This window comes from Erpetoichthys calabaricus, chromosome 6 (assembly GCF_900747795.2).
Source record: "Erpetoichthys calabaricus chromosome 6, fErpCal1.3, whole genome shotgun sequence".
NCBI classification, from domain to species: domain Eukaryota; kingdom Metazoa; phylum Chordata; class Cladistia; order Polypteriformes; family Polypteridae; genus Erpetoichthys; species Erpetoichthys calabaricus.
This window is the reverse complement of record NC_041399.2, coordinates 10,542,693-10,562,678: the sequence shown is the minus strand read 5'-3', so window position 1 is coordinate 10,562,678 and position 19,986 is coordinate 10,542,693. Positions and strand designations below refer to the sequence as shown.

At 40.0% G+C, this 19,986-nt stretch overlaps 1 protein-coding gene across 9 annotated transcripts in view; it reads right to left on the bottom strand.

Annotated features, from left to right (window-relative positions):
- LOC114653202 (RNA-binding Raly-like protein) overlaps positions 1 to 19,986 on the bottom strand; it is a 1,200,559-nt gene that overhangs the window by 122,335 nt on the left and 1,058,238 nt on the right. For all 9 annotated transcript variants that reach the window (XM_051929289.1, XM_051929291.1, XM_051929292.1 and 6 more), the window contains one exon: positions 9,577 to 9,652. In XM_051929289.1, the coding sequence (XP_051785249.1) occupies positions 9,577 to 9,652 (76 nt within the window). The remainder of the gene's footprint in view (positions 1 to 9,576; positions 9,653 to 19,986) is intronic.

The window sequence follows — 19,986 nt, the reverse complement described above, 5'->3', positions numbered from 1 at the left end:
ACAGCAAAGGGCACAATAAAGACTAATTAATTAAATCATTTCAACAACACGAGAACATCCCGCAGGGAAATCACTTCAGAGCTGAACTAAATCAGGCCGAATGACACTTCAATAAATGGCTTCCAGGATAAAAGGAGAAGCGTGAGCACAACCATTTAACACTGTCCAAATAAATCATTCTTATTTATTCAGTTTTTGAATACATTTCATTTAATCAACCCCATGATTTGTGGTTTTACTTTTGTATGTCCTGTCCCCTCAAGAGCTTTATATTTTATTTCTATACAGAGAGCTGAATGTGAATAAATAATAATACAGTTTTTATTTGTTTCTGAACCCCAGGCTTAATGAAATTGCTCCATAAAATGTTATATTCTGTAAAGGTACCTCAAGAAAAATAACTTGCAAAAACAGTTGGAAGTAGAATTATGTCACAAAGTCAAATAAATATCTCGCAAAATGAACATATGAACAGATGAACATAAGTAAAGTTTATCTATCTATCTATCTATCTATCTATCTATCTATCTATCTATCTATCTATCTATCTATCTATCTATCTATCTATCTATCTATCTATCTATCTATCTATCTAAAGTGCAATATAAATAAAATGTATTATTATTATTATTATTATCTATCATATAGTGCCTTTCTGGGCGGCACGGTGGCGCAGTGGGTAGTGCTGCTGCCTCGCAGTTGGGTGATCTGGGGACTTTGGTTTGCTTCCCGGGTCCTCCCTGCGTGGAGTTTGCATGTTCTCCCCGTGTCTGCGTGGGTTTCCTCCCACAGTCCAAAGACATGCAGGTTAGGTGGATTGGCCATTCTAAATTGGCCCTAGTGTGTGCTTGGTGTGTGGGTGTGCTTGTGTGTGTCCTGCGGTGGGTTGGCACCCTGCCCGGGATTGTTTCCTGCCTTGTGCCCTGTGTTGGCTGGGATTGGCTCCAGCAGACCCCCGTGACCCTGTGTTCGGATTCTATCTATCTATCTATCTATCTATCTATCTATCTATCTATCTATCTATCTATCTATCTATCTATCTATCTATCTATCTATTATATAGTGCCTTTCACATCTATCTATCTATCTATCTATCTATCTATCTATCTATCTATCTATCTATCTATCTAAACTGCAATATAAATAAAATGTATTATCTATCTATCTATCTATCTATCTATCTATCTATCTATCTATCTATCTATCTATCTATCTATCTATCTATCTATCTATCTATCTAAACTGCAATATAAATAAAATGTATTATTATTATCTATCTATCTATCTATCTATCTATCTATCTATCTATCTATCTATCTATCTATCTATCTATCTATCTATCTATCTATCTATCTAAACTGCAATATAAATAAAATGTATTATTATTATCTATCTATCTATCTATCTATCTATCTATCTATCTATCTATCTATCTATCTATCTATCTATCTATCTATCTATCTATCTATCTAAACTGCAATATAAATAAAATGTATTATTATTATTATTATTATCTATCTATCTATCTATCTATCTATCTATCTATCTATCTATCTATCTATCTATCTATCTATCTATCTATCTATCTATCTATCTATCTATCTATCTATCTATCTATCTAAACTGCAATATAAATAAAATGTATTATTATTATTAATTATTATTATCTATCTATCTATCTATCTATCTATCTATCTATCTATCTATCTATCTAATCTATCTATCTATCTATCTATCTATCTATCTATCTATCTAAAGTGCAATATAAATAAAATGTATTATCTATCTATCTATCTATCTATCTATCTATCTATCTATCTATCTATCTATCTATCTATCTATCTATCTATCTATCTAAACTGCAATATAAATAAAATGTAGTATTATTATTATTATCTATCATATAGTGCCTTTCTATCTATCTATCTATCTATCTATCTATCTATCTATCTATCTATCTATCTATCTATCTATCTATCTATCTATCTATCTATCTATCTATCTATCTATCATATAGTGCCTTTCTATCTATCTATCTATCTATCTATCTATCTATCTATCTATCTATCTATCTATCTATCTATCTATCTATCTATCTATCTATCTATCTATCTATCTATCTATCTATCTAAACTGCAATATAAATAAAATGTATCTATCTATCTATCTATCTATCTATCTATCTATCTATCTATCTATCTATCTATCTATCTATCTATCTATCTATCTATCTATCTATCTATCTATCTATCTATCTATCTATCTATCTATCTATCTATCTAAAGTGCAATATAAATAAAATGTATTATCTATCTATCTATCTATCTATCTATCTATCTATCTATCTATCTATCTATCTATCTATCTATCTATCTATCTATCTATCTATCTATCTATCTAAACTGCAATATAAATAAAATGTATTATTATTATTATTATCTATCATATAGTGCCTTTCTATCTATCTATCTATCTATCTATCTATCTATCTATCTATCTATCTATCTATCTATCTATCTATCTATCTATCATATAGTGCCTATCTATCTATCTATCTATCTATCTATCTATCTATCTATCTATCTATCTATCTATCTATCTATCTATCTATCTATCTATCTATCTATCTATCTATCTATAGGGATGAGCTTCCATGGTCCTTTCCTTTCCCCCTCCTTCTGTCCTTCCGGTTGGTATATGCAGTATATATATATATATATATATATATGAATGGAAGAGAAGGTCTGTGATACGGTTTGCATATTTGCAGTTGGAGATCCACGAAGGGAGAAAAAAAAAAAAAGAATCACGTATCATAAAATAGTTTTATTCCTGAGCTTTCAACCCCTATCAGGGGTCTTCATCAGAGGATAATGCTTAGACTTACAAGAATCAAAGGCAATATATAGCATCACATTCAGTATCGGGGGGGGGGGGGGGTTTGGATGGGGGTGGTGGGTGGCGGTGACTAAGTCAGTTTGATCAAGGGGTGGGGGGGGGGGGGGGTTGTATCGTTTAATTAAAGTGCATATGTCCTTCTTAAGTTTGGCATATGCTGGGTTTATGTCCAAGTGTCTGTTGATGGCGTTTTCATCTGATAGCATATGCCAACTTAATAAGGACATATAAACAATGATTAAACTATACATATATATATATATATATATATATATACACACTTGTGTTGGTATCCCTTAGACCCCACAATCGTCTTTGCAATAACTTGAAACTGACCACAGTAATTTGCACCCATCATTGTTTATTCAGTATTTAACAGAATATTTCAAATACGAACACAAGTGACAGTGGCATGGACGAAAATGATGGGACCCTTCACCTAATATCTGTTTGCACAACCCTCAGAGTTTGCCAATTTCTGCACACAAGTGATTCCTGGAGCTCTCCATGAGACTTCTGCACCAGTCCACAGGTCAAGTGGCCCACACTTCATGATCAAACTGCTCCAGCTGTGTCAGCTTTCAAGGGGGTCTTCTGCAGATGTCATGTTTTAGTTCTTTCTATAAATGTTCCATAGGATTCAAATCAGGATTCCTAGAAGGCCACTTCAAAATAGTTCACTGCTTTGTTCCTCTCAATTCTTGGTTGTTTTTAGTTGTGTATTTCGGCTTGTTATCCTGTTGGAGGATCCCTGATCTGTGACTCAGACGGAGCTTTCTGACATTGGCCAGGACGTTTCACTCCAGAATGCCTTGACAGTCTTGAGATTTCATTTTTCCCTGCATAGACTTAAGGCACCCTGTGCAGACGCAGCAAAACAACCAAGACATCTGCAACTCCAGGCAAGATGGGTCATCTCCTCACTTACAGACGTCAGATCACCGCACAGAATGCATCATTAAAGGCCTCTGCTGCACCACAATCCAGCTTGGCACTTAACATCCCTTCTGTGTCATCTGAAGATGCAGTGCTCAAGACCACTGCTATTGTGCCCACATCACTGGCTGCACGAAGATCTTTCTGTCCACCATTTCAAGGAGGTTCGAGTGTTAACCCCTAACACATAAAGCATATCATTACACGTCACCCCGAGCCTGACTTAGTTTATTCATAATTTGCATAGAATTTTGAGCCCTAGTCCTGCTCAGAGATTACACCAAGAAGGTTGACAGCACATTACATCACTCAGTCTTCCTGCTCAGTCACCTGACAACGAAGCGCTCAAGACCCCTGCTGAAGTGCTGCCTGCACGATCACAGCAGAAGAGAAGATCGCTCTGTCGTTTCAAAGAGTTGTCCGCCATTTCAAGCAGATGGGAGTGGTCATCCCTAACCCTATGAAGAGTATCATTACATGTCACCCCAAACCTGACTCAGGTTTAACCGTAGTTGCATAGAACTCCTAGTCCAAGTGCTAGGAGTTAATTCTAAGGAGGTTAACACCACTGCTGCACCCCACATCAACACGGCACTCACCATTCCTGCTGGGCCACCTGACAACAAAGTCCTCAAGACCCCTGCTGATGTGCCTCGACCCCAACTGCACGATTGCAATGTGGGGAAGATCAGTCCGTCATTTTGACAAGCTGGAAGTTAGAAAGGTTGCTGGAGAAAGCAACTTCAAAAAGAGGGCCATGTAACGGCTTTGACAAGTAGCACCAGCCAGGGATGAGTCACCCATAGTGGGAGCTGGCATTCCATGATCAGTGGCAGGAGCTCCTATAAAAAGTGACAAATGCATCTAGTGTCGCATCCTTTTAAGGATAGCGAGACCCCTAAAAGAGCCTTGTAAAGAGCAAGAGAATCCATTCTGGTACTCGGCGCAGGTGCTACAATATTTTACTTGAACATTATCGAGGTTGCGAGAATTTGGTCATGAGGCATAAGTCACAAACCCACCAGAGGAGAACCTACAAATATTGTGAGTGCATGTAAGGTGAAGAACAGCGTTTACTTTATCAAAATAAAATGTTATCTGCTAACTCAGTGAAAGTGTTCATGTTATGGTAATTTGTCAAATTTTGAATGTTCTGAGATGAGATTTGATTTTTGTCTCTAGCTTTGACACACTTATATGTCACAGGTGGAAAATGACTTTCCTATCAACCTCATTAAATAGGGCTCTACTCCCATGGAATGCCTGCGACTTTCTCATCTTTCAGGCACATAATGTGATACTGTTGAGTGAGCAGGCTTTTTTTTCTTTTTATAAGATATAGTCATAACCCAAAAAGACATCCTTGAAATGATACAGAAAAAATATCAAGGCCGGCAAGTTTATTCAGTAAATGTTATCAATTTTATGCTTTTAGCAACTCTTTTTATAGCCTGTGACAGACAGGGGGCGCCACCGAGCACTAAACTCTGGATACAAACAACACAGATATAAAGTTCATCCGGAAAGTATTCACAGCGCATCACTTTTTCCACATTTTGTTATGTTACCGCCTTATTCCAAAATGGATTAAATTCATTTTTTTCCTCAGAATTCTACACACAACAACCCATAATGGCAACGTGAAAAAAGTTTACTTGAGATTTTTGCAAATTTATTAAAAATAAAAAAACTGACAAATCCCATGTACATAAGTATTCACAGCCTTTGCTCAATACTTTGTCCTTTGGCACCTTTGGCAGCAATTACAGCCTCAAGTCTTGTTGAATATGATGCCACAAGCTTGGCACACCTATCCTTGGCCAGTTTGGCCCATTCCTCTTTGCAGCACCTCTCAAGCTCCATCAGGTTGGATGGGAAGCGTCGGTGCACAGCCATTTTAAGATCTCTCCAGAGATGTTCAATCGGATTCAAGTCTGGGCTCTGGCTGGGCCACTCAAGGACATTCACAGAGTTGTCCTGAAGCCACTCCTTTGATATCTTGGCTGTGTGCTTAGGGTCGTTGTTCTGCTGAAAGATGAACCGTCGCCCCAGTCTGAGGTCAAGAGCGCTCTGGAGCAGGTTTTCATCCAGGATGTCTCTGTACATTGCTGCAGTCATCTTTCACTTTATCCTGACTAGTCTCCCAGTCCCTGCCGCTGAAAAACATCCCCACAGCATGATGCTGCCACCACCATGCTTCACTGTAGAGATGGTGCCAGGTTTCCTCCAAACGTGACGCCAGGCATTCACACCAAAGAATCTTTGTCTCATCAGACCAGAGAATTTTCTTTCTCATGGTCTGAGAGTCCTTCAGGTGCCTTTTGTCAAACTCCAGGCGGGCTGCCATGTGCCTTTTGCTAAGGAGTGTCTTCCGTCTGGCCACTCTACTATACAGGCCTGATTGGTGGATTGCTGCAGAGATGGTTGTCCTTCTGGAAGGTTGTCCTCTCTCCACAGAGGACCTCTGGAGCTCTGACAATCGGGTTCTTGGTCACCTCCCTGACTAAGGCCCTTCTCCCCCGATCGCTCAGTTTAGATGGCTGGCCGGCTCTAGGAAGAGTCCTGGTGGTTTCGAACTTCTTCCACTTATGGATGATGGAGGCCACTGTGTTCATTGGGACCTTCAAAGCAGCAGAAATTTTTCTCTAACCTTCCCCAGATTTGTGCCTCGAGACAATCTTGTCTCGGAGGTCTACAGACAATTCCTTTGACTTCATGCTTGGTTTGTGCTCTGACATGAACTGTCAACTGTGGGACCTTCTATAGACAGGTGTGTGCCTTTCCAAATCATGTCCAGTCAACTGAATTTACCACAGGTGGACTCCAATGAAGCTGCAGAAACATCTCAAGGATCAGGGGAAACAGGATGTACCTGAGCTCAATTTTGAGCTTCATGGCAAAGGCTGTGAATACTTATGTACATGTGCTTTCTCAATTATTTTATTTTTAATAAATTTGCAAAAATCTCAAGTAAACCTTTTTCACGTTGTCATTATGGTGTGTTGTGTGTAGAATTCTGAGGAAAAAAATGAATTTAATCCATTTTGGAATAAGGCTGTAACATAACAAAATGTGGACAAAGTGATGCGCTGTGAATACTTTCCAGATGCACTGTAAACATGGGTTCAAAACAGTATTGTACCAATACCTTACAAAAGCTTTTTGAAAGGTTGCAAAAACACAATACCAATCAAATGATTCTTCCTTCCTTCCTTCCTTCCTTCCTTCCTTCCTTCCTTCCTTCCTTCCTTCCTTCCTTCCTTCCTTCCTTCCTTCCTTCTCTTCTCTTCTGTACGTCCGCTTTCCTCCAGTGAGTATTGCCTTCCTTCCACCCAACTCAACTGGAGGAACCTGGATGACTTCCATTTTTGTTGGAACTAGAAGTGCTTCCGGTGTCAGGGCACAACCCTATGAAAGCATTTCCATGTCAAAGTGGACGTCAAGAAAAACAGGGATCGTAACTTCCCTGCAGCACTCCCTGGCAGCACCCATGGGGGGACCCAGCTGTGCTGACTCATGGCACTACAACTCCCATCCCACGTGTGATACCTTTTGGTCTAAGTCTAGCAGGTCAGGGGTTCAAACTACAGCAAGATAATGAGCCAAAACACACCTCCAGGCTAAGTCAAAAATATATTGTGACACATAGACACACTCAATGTATAAAAGAACACTTTTTCTTTTATTATTGGTAGAGTTATACATTCAAGTAACGCAATCACTACAAAACAGCAATACACAACTTCAGCACACCTCTTTAGGTGTGGCGGACGGCTGGCAGCTCATCCCGGCCAGGATAGATAGATAGATAGATAGATAGATAGATAGATAGATAGATAGATAGATAGATAGATAGATAGATAGATAGATAGATAGATAGATAGATAGATAGATAGATAGATAGATCTTTATTATCATTGTCACTTTTACAAAGGAACAACGAAATTGAAGGTGCAGTCAACTCAGTGTGAGGCATAAGAGTTAAAAAGACAAGAAGAGAGAAAATAATAACAAACCGAATAGTAATAAAAGTACTTTACAAAATATATAAATTGCACTGGTTAAATGTACAAATTGCACTGGTTGACTTAAGGTCTATATTGCACATTGGGAGAATGATATGGAGCAGTTTTATGCAGGGCCATGATTGCTTTTGGATAAAAGTTCTTTTTAAGGAGGTTTGTCCTGGTTTTCATTGCTCTGTATCTCTTGCCCGATGGCAAAAGCTGGAAGAGGCAATGACCGGGATGTGATGCCCCTGAGATGGAAGGGTGGGGAAAGGCAGCTTTTCTAGGACACTGCCTCCCCCAAAATGCTAGATGGCAGATCCCTTGCAATGCAGTGGTGCCCCAGATTCCCACAGGGCATCCTGGGACTTGGAGTCTGGTTTCTCAGTCCTGTTGGGTACCGTGGGTGCCGCCAGGGGGAGCTGTAAAAGGACCTTGGGATTCATTCTTCCCTTGTAGTACTAGGAAGTCATGAGGATGGAAGCCCCAAATTACTTCCGGGCTGATTAAAGAATTGGAATTCTCCATCTGACCTGGAAGTGCTGGCAAGTTACATGGAAGGAAGAACAGAAGCACATCAGGGTCGGGCACTATATACAGGACTGTTGGAGACCCAGCAGAGTTGGGAGGTAGTACGACAGAGCTTGCTGGGAGGTGTGGAGGAGAAGAATATTGTATAACTGTGTTTATTAATTGTGGTTTTTGTGGCTGTGGTGCTTTGGAAGCACTGAAGGAGAAGAAGAAGCATTAAAATACTTCTCATTGGTTTTACCCTATGTCCTGAGCGGCTATCTGTTGGGTTGAAAGGGGCAACAGCGACCCCTGGTATTCACACAGGACTCCTACACCAGGCAGCATTGGTTAGTAGTAGTAGGCAAATTCCAACCTTCCCATCCATCCATCCATCCATTATCCAACCCGCTGAATCCGAACACAGGGTCACGGGGGTCTACAGGGGTAATCTTTAATAAAACACTCCTGTTACCAAAAGCTATAACCCAACATTAAACACAAGAACTATTTTAAAATACAGCATACATTAAATCATAATTAACTTTAATTTTAGCTGCAGCACCACAGAGTCTCCTGGGAAGTCAGTGCCATCCGTCGCTACAATATTAAAAGAAAAGAACAAAACACGGACTGGCCAGCATAGTCTCCAGACTTAACCCCCCACACCATTGAGTTAGTATGGGATGAACTGGACAGAAGGGTGGAAGGAAAACAACCTACAAGGGCAACACATTTGCGGGAAGATCTTTCTGACTAACATTTGATTTCCCTTATAGAAAGACTGCCGTGTGTGTGTTTGGCTGTTTTGATTTGGAGGAATCAAAAATGTGAGTAAAATTTTGTACCCTTAATGAATCCTTGAGTTATTTTTTTTTGGTTTATTTGTTCTATGCTTTGATTTCATGAAAGATTAAGACATCAAACTGCGTGTATTTTCACAGATAGATAGATAGATAGATAGATAGATAGATAGATAGATAGATAGATAGATAGATAGATAGATAGATAGATAGATAGATAGATAGATAGATAGATAGATAGATAGATAGATAGATAGATAGATAGATAGATAGATACTTTATTAATCCCAAGGGGAAATTCACAAATTCATAAAAACTAAAAAAGCAATGGAGGTATTCTGAAACTTGTGACTGGTAGTGAGACCAATCACTTTATAAATTTTAATTAAACATACAATAACTTCAAGGCTGAATTGACTTACCTGTAAAGCGCAGACAGTGGTCTCTTAGATCCAGCTTTTGGCCTGTAGGGTTTCGGCTCTCCAGCCATATTGATATCTGTAAAAGAAGCATATGGTGAGAATCCAGCTGTACGAAGCGCATCAGAACATTTTCAAATGGGAAAAGTACATTCAGAATGTTTAGATAATTTGGGTCCCTATCTGCTTTTATTGCTGTGTGGCTGATGCTGATATCACTTCCTGCCACCTGCTGAATCAAAGATTTTATTCCTTTCCAAAATTCCTTTATAATTTTTTTTCTTCTACATGTATGTCAGAATCAGAATCAGAAAACTTTATTAATCCCGAAGGAATTTACTTATGTTACAACTTAACAACAGACAAGGGACATGTTATACTAAGAGCAAGTATAAAGTAATCATGTAAATATAAATAGAGTATAATAAATGTAAGTATCAAACTAGAGTGCAGAGTGTTGCACCTTAAGTTAATATTGCACATTCTGAGAACAAATAAGGTTATTCTCATGTGAAGAGAAGACAATTTATTGCACAAGAACAGATAGTAGGTTGCACATTTCAAGTACTTGAAAAATGTACCTGGATATCCAATAAAGAAAAAGGATAATAGCTTAAAGTGTGGGTGAGTGACCTGAAAAGGAGTTCTAGAGTCTGATGGCTGTGGGGAGGAAGGATTTTCTGTGACGTTCAGTGGAGCACTTGATGCTCGTCAGTCTACTGCCGACAACGCTCCTCTGTCCAACCACAACACTATGAAGTGGGTGATTAGCATTTTCAATAACAGACCAAAGCCTAGACAACATTCTCTGATCTGCCACAGTTTCCAAGCTGTCCATTTTCTCTCCTACCACAGAGGAAGCCTTCTGAATTAGTTTGTTTAGACTCCTGATGTCTGCCATTTTCATGCTGCTCCCCCAGCATGCCACAGCGAAGAAAAAGGCACTGGCAACCACACTGTCATAGAACATCCCAAAAGCTGCTATTTTTCCCAGTATTATTCCCATATTTTTCCCCGTCTGCCTTGCCCAGTCTAATCACTGGGTACTGTAGCTTAATAACCAAAAAGTGGACCACAAAGTCAGATTCTGAAGTTTAAAGAGCATCAATGAGCAACAGAAATAATAATATCCAACAGGTTTCTCCAAAAATAAACTGTCAAAAGAAGACAATAGTAATGACAGTAATAACAGTAAAACACTACCCTATCCCACTTCCAATCAACCATAGAATTTGACCTATTAAAAAATTTAAGAGAAAAACTGCCAGAACAAAACCTAGGAGGGACACATCAGACAAGATTTAAGAAGAAGGAGGAAGAGAATGGTGGCAAGCACAGGTCACCTGGCTCCACAGAATTTCCACCAGAGCATACCATTTTCTAATACACAAATTGGATGACCCTTTGATCACCAATGCTGAGATATCCAGCAGAGTAAGACTGAGAAATTAAACTTGCTAAAATGCGAAGTATATAGAAAGACTAGTGCCCGCATTTTATTAAGCATATTGAAGTAGGAAAATAATCCTAACTGCTTCATAAATCTTAGGTCAGGTCAGGTGCCACACCCACCACACAACGAAACAGCTCAGGATTCTTGTTGGCACCCCCCCATGCAGACACACGATTGAGTCCTTGCCTCCAGAAATGACCCTCTATCTGCTGCAGCCAGGTGTTACGTGGGCATCCCCTTGGCCTGGTCCAGCCACTCTGGTCCTCAACATTGAATACCTTGTGAGCTGACCACCACTGGGGAATTGCATCACATGGCCGTAGTGCCGTAGTTGATGCTCCCACACGATGCAGGTAATGTGCTTCATTCGGGACACTTTGAGCAACCGCTCATTCGAAACAAAGTCAAACCAGCGGGACCCAATGATTCTCTGAAGAGACACAGTACTGAAGGAGTCCAGTCTTCGTATCAGGTCACTGGATAGCATCCATGTCTTGCAACCAATAAATCTCAGGGTGATGCAAATTTTGTTGTATTCCTAGGAGTTGGAGTAATAGCATTTTATCAGTTTTCAAAATTTAGGAAACTACTCCTAACTTCAGCAGAATTTAGGAACTCACTAGGAACTGTGAGAAGCTGGCATTAAGGTAGTGACTGGCATGCACATTCCAGGAAAAGTGGAGTGTTTTAGGAACGCTGAATAACAACTAACTCATATATAGATATGGATTTGCCAGAGAAGGAATAATATTCCTAACAAATCTTGTAAGTCACATGATCGCTCCATCTATTCGAAGAAGCCATACACTGCCAACCTAAATGAGTGTTGGTAATATTATATTGTTTTGGCTATAGGAAAAATGCAATAGTGATGATTTGGTTATATCATAACTAAACATTTCTCGATTTTTGCACCAAACGTTGAACGCCAACACAACATGTGAGGTGTTTTGCAGATTTATACATTTCCACACCAGTTCATGTGAGGCAAAGTTAAAGCAAACTGCAATCGTGCAAATTGGCACACACATAAAGATCATTGTCCAAATGGTGGATGAGCGAGCATATGTGAATTGCAATCAATATCCTGGTATCAAACACAGGTGCTCATTGATTCAAATTGTATTATTCTTGATGTTGTTGTGAAATGGAAACAATTATGTATGGCTTAGTGCAATATTGTTGAGATTTTTCTTGTCACTTCCATAGCAGTTTTTCAAGGTTATAGTCCTGAAGATCAAGCTTCACCTGCTTACCTCTATTGTGATTCTTATAGCCATTTACACCAGTGAAACCTGGAAGGTGTCAGCAAGTAACAACAAGAAGCTTGATATCTTCCACCCCGAATTTTCAAGATCCAATACTATGATCACATCACCAATGAAGATGTTCTACAAAGAAGTGGCTTGTACAAACTGCATATCACAGTTGCCTGCAGAAGACTTCAACTGGCTAGCTACATCCTTTCGAATGGAGAGCCATTAGATCCAAAGGATGGCAATGATATGGGCACTTCCCAACACCAAATGACGAAAATGGATGCCGGCAGAACACTTGGAGGAGAACAATGGTACAAGACCTGAAGGTGCTGAACATCAATTGGGATAAAGCTGAGACCTTAACCAAAGACCATAAAAGGTAGAGAACACTTGTTGCCCGATATGCTATGTAGCATTGGAGGATCTAAGTCTATGTAAATAAGTTAGTGTAATATCCTACCTTACCATGTTTTCCTTCTTTTTCTTCTTCTTCTTCTTCTTCTTTTCCTACTACTTTTATTAGTATTATTATCTTTTTGTATACATTACTTTTTACCAGAAACTCAATGGATTACTTAGGTCTTATTGTCCACTAGTCAGGATTTAACAAAGAGTGTGGGCAGTTCTGAGAAGGGCAATATTCTGAACCTGGAGACCCAGTCGAGCAGTTCCAATTGAGGCGATTACAACTGGAACCATAGGAGACTTTGTGCTCCACATGGGCAAAATCTTAATCTCCATTTCTTTGTATTTACTGAGTTTTTGCACCTCTTTGACTGAGGTGTTCATCTGGAATGACTGCATTGAACATTAGAACAATCTGGAAGACAACAGGCCATTCAGCCCAACAAAGCTTGCCAGTCCTATCCACCAAATTCTTCTACAAAAATGGCAAGTTTAGTTTTGAAAGTTGCTAAAGTCTTACTGTCTACCACACTACTTGGTCGCTTATTCCAAGTGTCTATTGTTCTTTGTGTAAATAAAATCTTTGTACGAAATTTACTCTTAATAAGTTTCCAATTGTGTCCACGTGTCCTTGAAACACTTCAGTTAGATCTCCTCTAAAGATCTCCTTAAACTGTAAAGGCTCAGCTCTTTTAATCTTTCCTCATAACTCATCCCCTGCAGCCCTAGAATCAGCCTAGTTGCTCTTCTCTGGACCTTTTCTAGTGCTGCTGTGTACTTTTTGTAGCCTGAATAGAATCAATTCTGTTGATGAGCAGACATTGCTTCTTGCTTCTGTCATGAAGGACGGTTGGCTCCAGTCATAAGATCGGTGTTCACAACTATCTTCTTCTTTTTCTTCTTTTGGCTGCTATCGTTAAAGTTGCCACTGAGGATCACCTTTTTCCATCTCTTCCTGTCCCCCTCATCTTGTTCTGTTACACCCATTACCTTCATGTTCTCTCTCATAACATCCATAAAACTTCTCCTAGGCCTTCCTCTTTTCCTCTTGCCCTTCAGCTCTATCCTTAGTACCCTTCTCCCAATATACTCAGCATCTCTCCTCTCCAAACCAACACAATCTGACCTCTCTGACTTTCTCTCCAAACTTTCCAACCTCAGCTGACCCTCTAATGTATTTGTTCCTAATCCTGTCCATCCTCATCACACCCAATGCGAATCTTAGCATCTTTAACTCTGCCAACTCCTGCTCTGTCTCCTGTTTTCTGATCAGTGCCAACATCTCCAGTCCTTATAACAAAGCTGGTCTCACTATTGTCCTGCAGATCTTCCCTGTCACTCTTGCTGATACCCGTCAGTCACAAATTACTCCTGACACTCTTCTCCACCCACTCCACCTTGCCTGCACTCTATTTTTTACCTCTCTTCCACAATCCCCATTACTCTGTACTGTTGATCCCAAGTATTTAAACTCATCCACCTTCATCAGCTCTACTACCTGCATCCTCACCATTCCATTGACCTCCCTCTCATTCACACACATGTATTCTGTCTTAGTGTGTCCTACTGACCTTCATTCCTCTCTTCTGTAGAACATAGAAACCAGGAGGCCTAGTTGATGGAGCATTGACTAATGCAAATAGCTATCCTTAACGAGTGCCATTTTGTGGCTCAGGGTATTGTGACATCGTGACAACATTCTTTCTCAAACATGTACTCCTGTGTCTTGCTCAGAGTGGAGGTAGGTTGCTTCGTAACTTCTTCTCTTGTCCTATTTTGGGTTGGATGAATTCAGAAATTGCTTTTTGTGTGAATAATTCAGAGAGGCTTGATAAATATGGCTGCAGACTTTCAGCGAAAAGCTAAGGATGTCATTGCCACTATTCTGTCTAGAAACAAACTACCTCTCCTGGGGCCTCATGTACAAACGGTGCGTACGCACAAAAATGTTGCGTACGAATGTTTCCATGCTCAAATCGTGATGTATAAAACCTAAACTTGGCATAAAGCCACGCACATTTCCACGGTAGCTCCAACCCTGGCGTACGCTAGTTCTCCGCTCGGTTTTGCAAACTGGCAGCACCCAGCATCAAAGCAATGCTACTGTTCCTGTGTGGTTACCCTTTCTTTTTTAGATCCACATCCTTGACGCGGCTTTATCATATACACTGAAACTAACTGCATATTGTTTATTAGTTTAAGGCATTTGAATTTAATTAACTTGTAACAATATAATGGTCCAGGGAATAGCCAAAGTATTCCAAATACCATAGTTGCTCTAGCGTTGTTACTCTCACTGCACCTTCTTCTTCTTTCAGCTGCTTCTGTTAGGGGTTGCTACAGCGGATCATCTTTTTCCACATTACTCTCACTGCACCACTTTGAGTATTTACAGTATATCACTGTATCTGACTGGGGAATCACAGATTTACAGCAGCTGATCGGAAAGAGAATTATCAGTATACAGCATCAAGCACACGCTGCCTCAGCCATGCTGTCTATTGAACTGCTCCCATACGGCAAACGCTTCAGAGCCTTTCCTGTATGGACCTTGCAGTTCAGAAACAATTTCAATCCCAAGAACTCTAAACGCACTCAATCAGTCCATCAAGTGCTCCTTGTAGAACTGTTTGTACTTATAAATACAATCACCTCAATGTAAACTTGTGATACAGTTCTAATATTGCACAACCTGAGCTACTTTATAAAGCGCATATTTATATTTGATGATGATATCATTTTTAAGATGAAATGCAGCAAAATATGTTTATTATATTATACAGATAAAACTTTAACTTCATTTAAATAATCTATATTGTTAATAATTAAACATGTGATGACATGTTGCCGCAGTGCTAGCGATTAGCTGGTGCTCTGTTCACGGATTGCTCCTGCCTCATGCTGTATTCTTACTGGTACTGGCGCGACACTGATAGATGGATAGAATAATTAAACACGTACTACGAAGATATTTCAATGTTCCTTAAAAGTTTGGAAGAATCGTCGTTCTAAGCTTACAGATGGCTTAACATCTATTACAGAGCTGATTGTGTGGAGATTGGGTATTTGAAGAAAGAAAAGTAAGGACAGGAATTGGAGGTTAGTACGTTTGAAAGAGACAGTACTGCTACAATAAAGTATTTCATCGAAGGTCGCGCACGGTGCAGCAAACATCTTGCGTGAGACATGAACAATCACTGCACCACCGTGTTCCCATGTTTAATAACATGCTTTAACTCCTATTATCATGAAAATGATATCACGTATACATCTCAGTATTTTAATTATTCAGAGAGCTGTAATATCACGAATGTAATGGATTCTGTGTCCTGTCGGAGGAAGAGAAAGTCCAGAAGCACGTAGTGATTCACACACATAGAAGAACAAATACAAAACAAAGCATTTAACATGCTACTTTAGTTACGATGGGATTTGAGAAACTAGTAAATTAAACAATTTTAAGATGAAGTTTATGATGTTCTACTTTAATGACAAAATGAACTACATGATTAAAGTGGAAATTTTGACATTAAAGTTGGCATTTTGACCTGTTTTTCCTACTATGTCGCTATTTTTTTTTCTTTTCTCTGTATCCTAATAAACTTTCTTATGACTCTCAGACAGGGGGCTACGAGTCTCCTTTTCACTGTGACTTTAATATGTGAAAGCTTATTTTTTATTTCGGGCACCGTGCATCTTTGTGAACTTGAGCTTTCGAGTTTCTCCGACACTCTGTCACTCGATCAACTTCCTTTTGTTGTTTATACCACTGTTTAAACCAACAAATAGTAAGTTTTTCTTTGCCTCCACTTGGTATTCACTGACATTCTTCTATTTTCCCTTGTGCTTTTGCCATTTTCTTTTCACAGAAGGCTGCGCTTAAGGGCTATTTATATTGATTTGCATATTCAAAGAGGCGTGATTCTGGAACGAGTTGGGATGGGACAGCAGGCGTGTGCACATGCGTTACTTTTCACGCTGACCGGGATTTATGTAGCGGAAGAATGTGGAAGTTGGCGTTCACACAGATTTATGCATCTGGATTTTTTTGTGCGTACGAACATTTCCGCTTTTGTGCTTACGCCATGTTATAGTGTGAATTCTATGCAAGGCGTTATACATGAGGCCCCTGGAGAGTGGAAAGAGGGAGAGATGAGAGGTCCAATAACAGAAATGTCTGAGAAGGAGAGCAATGTTAAAATTGTGGACACTGGGTGGCACTGTTGCCCCTTTACCCCAACAGACAGACACTCGGGACACCAGGTAAAAGCACTAAGAAGTATTTTAATACTTTGTCTTCTTTGCTCAATACTCCTAAGCACCACAGCCACAAATAACAGGCAAGTAATAATAATAATACACACAATTCTCTCTCTATATATATATCTCCACCACACCTCCCAGCAACCCTTGTCCACCTCCACCTGACTCTGGCTCGATGGCTGGGTTCCCAACAGTCCTTTAAAGAAAGTGCCCGACCAGGAAGTGCTTCTGTCCTTCCATCCACGTGACTTGCTGGCACTTCCAGGTCAGGTGAAGAACTTGAATTTTCTTCAGCCCGGAAGTTCTTCTGTCCTATGGGTGAGAACAATCACCTTGCAGCTTCCCCTGGCAGCACCCACGGTACCCAGCAGAGCTGTGCTATTAAACTACATGTCCTATAGTGCCCTGCAGAAATCCGGGACACCACTGCACTCCAGGGAAGCTGCTGTCTAGTGTCATGGGGAGGCAATGTCCTAGAAAAGCTGCCTTCCCCCATCCTTTCATCTCATGGGCATCCTGGCCAGGTTGAACTGCCGGCTGTCTTTTACAACATGAAAGTGCGATAAGACAGTCACAAAGCTGAGACTGAGTGGGCACTCCATAAAAAAAAATGCAAAAAAATGCTCGGTAGAAAAGACAACAGGAATCTGAGGACAGACCACCATGGCAAAACGCTTGCCGGGGAGTAAAATAAGGACGACGAACCATCCAAGATGGAATGCTTTGAAGTTTGAGGTTCTTAGATGAAAATAAAATGCGACTAAAAATGGGTCTCCAAGAAAGTGGGGGTAACTCTGTGATGCCACACGAGTCATCTGGCCTGCATGGCATCACATTATAGAAATCTGCATTTTAGTGGAGGCTTGTCTTGCCCCTTACCAGTGATACATCAGAAATGGCAGTATATGAATAAAGCCATTAGCGCACATAAATCAACAACTTTACAGAACATTTGGTTCATGGCAGATGATTAGCCATTGCATTATCTTGTAGTTTTATTTCTGCTACTACTACTTTATGCTATATGTATGCTTTGTTAAGAGCCGTTTGAGGATAATTACAGTGAACAGTGTAATAAAATGAATATCAATTAATTGAATAAAAATCATAACTGGGGAATAAGTTTTAGACCTTCGTGACCCAACAATATGCTCTCCAAAGCGTCTGAGCTGGCAGTATGACACACAATATGCCTTGTTGTTCCTTTTTTATTTGCTGCCTTTTATTTTTATTAGGTTGCAACAATTACGTTTCCGACAGCGGAGAAGTGAAGTGATTGATTAAGCTTAGACTTCTATTAGAAAGAGCTCCACAAGAAATCAATGGCAATGCCAACTCACAATAATTCATTTTGCCACAATGCACAGACTTCAAGGGTCTAAATGCCTAATGCAAGGTGAAATCTTGCCTCAGTGACTAAAAGGTAGACTCACGTTCGTGAAGTGTTATAAAGAACAGGCGAGAGATTGAGAGAGGCCTACAGACAAGGAGAAAAGTCGTCTTGCTCTTCCTCTTTTCCCACTTTAATGTGGGGTGGATGTGCCTGATCCACTTTCTCCAAACAGCTCAGTCATGAACTCTTTTGCTTTATCCATCCACCTCCACTTTGGCCTCCTTTGCTTTCTCTTCTCCTGGACTTCCATTCCCATCAGTCTTTTGCCCAAAAGTTCATTGTCTCTCCTCCTCACATGTCCATACCACTTCAACCTACTTTCCTGCACTTTCTTAGATATCTCTCCCACTTTTGTTGAATGTCCGATTGTCTGATTTCTTATTCTGTCCTTTTTTGCAACTTTGCATGTCCATCTCACATTCTCAATTCTGTCATATCCAGCTTTTTCTTCTGCACTTTACTATACTTCCTGTGTCTCCATACATCATTGCTGGTCTTGCCACTGTCTTTAAAAAAGTCACCTTTAACCTGAAATAATACTTCTGATATCTTCTTCCAAAAGTTCTTTCCACATTGTACTATGTGGGTTATCTCTAAATCTAATTCTCCATCTTGGGCCACCACCAATCCCACTTTTCCACTCTTTTCATTAGCTGTCTCTGCAGGCTCACTTTTGAATCCTGACCATCATTAAAACACAGATATTCCGTCTTCTTCCTCCTATTTATCCTCAATCATCGATCATTCAAAGACCTTCTCCATTCTTCCTCTTTCCTCATGGTACACAACACAATGTCCTCAACAAAAAGCCTGCACCAGGGGGATTGGTCTTTTATCCCATGACTCACCACATCCATAGCCAGATCAGATAGGTCAGGACTTAAAGAAGGTCCCCAGTTCAGACCTACCCAGTTCAACCCAAGTCCTCACTCCCTCATACATATCCTGGACAATCCTCACACATTTCTCTGGTCCTTCTTTCTCCCTCATGCACCTCCAGACCTCTTGATGTGGCACTCTATCATAAGTCTTCTCCAAATCAGTAAACGCCATATGAAGACTTTTCCATTTTTTTCTATTACTTCTATATGAGTTGTCTCAATGCAGAGATGACATCAGTTGTTCCTCTCCCTCTCCCTGGCCTAAAACCAAACTTCTCCTCCCCTATGGTGGTCTCTAATTCCAAGCCTTCTCTTTATAACCCTTTCCCAAGTTTTCATTGTGTGTGACATCAGCTTTATTCCACAATTCTGAATATTATCCTTCTCCTTATAGATCTGTACCACTCCTCTTGTTTTCTCTTCTGTTCATTGATCTTCTGCATTAGATCCCACAACACATCTACACCCTCTTCTCCTAAACTTTTCCACACTCCTGCTGGTATTTCATTAAGTCCTGTTGTCTTTCCATTTTTAATTTTTTACTTCCTCCCACCTTGGGGCGGAGTGGTGGCTCTGAGGCTAGGGATCTGCACTAACAATCGAAATGTTGCTGGGTCAAATCTCATAAACTCCAGAAGTGATTCTACTCTGTTGGGCCCTTGAGCAAATCCCAAAACCTGCAAATGCTCTGTCCTGGGTATGACGTTAATCTGTAGCCAGCCCTGCATGTAGTGACCTCCAACCTGCAGGGAAGAACCT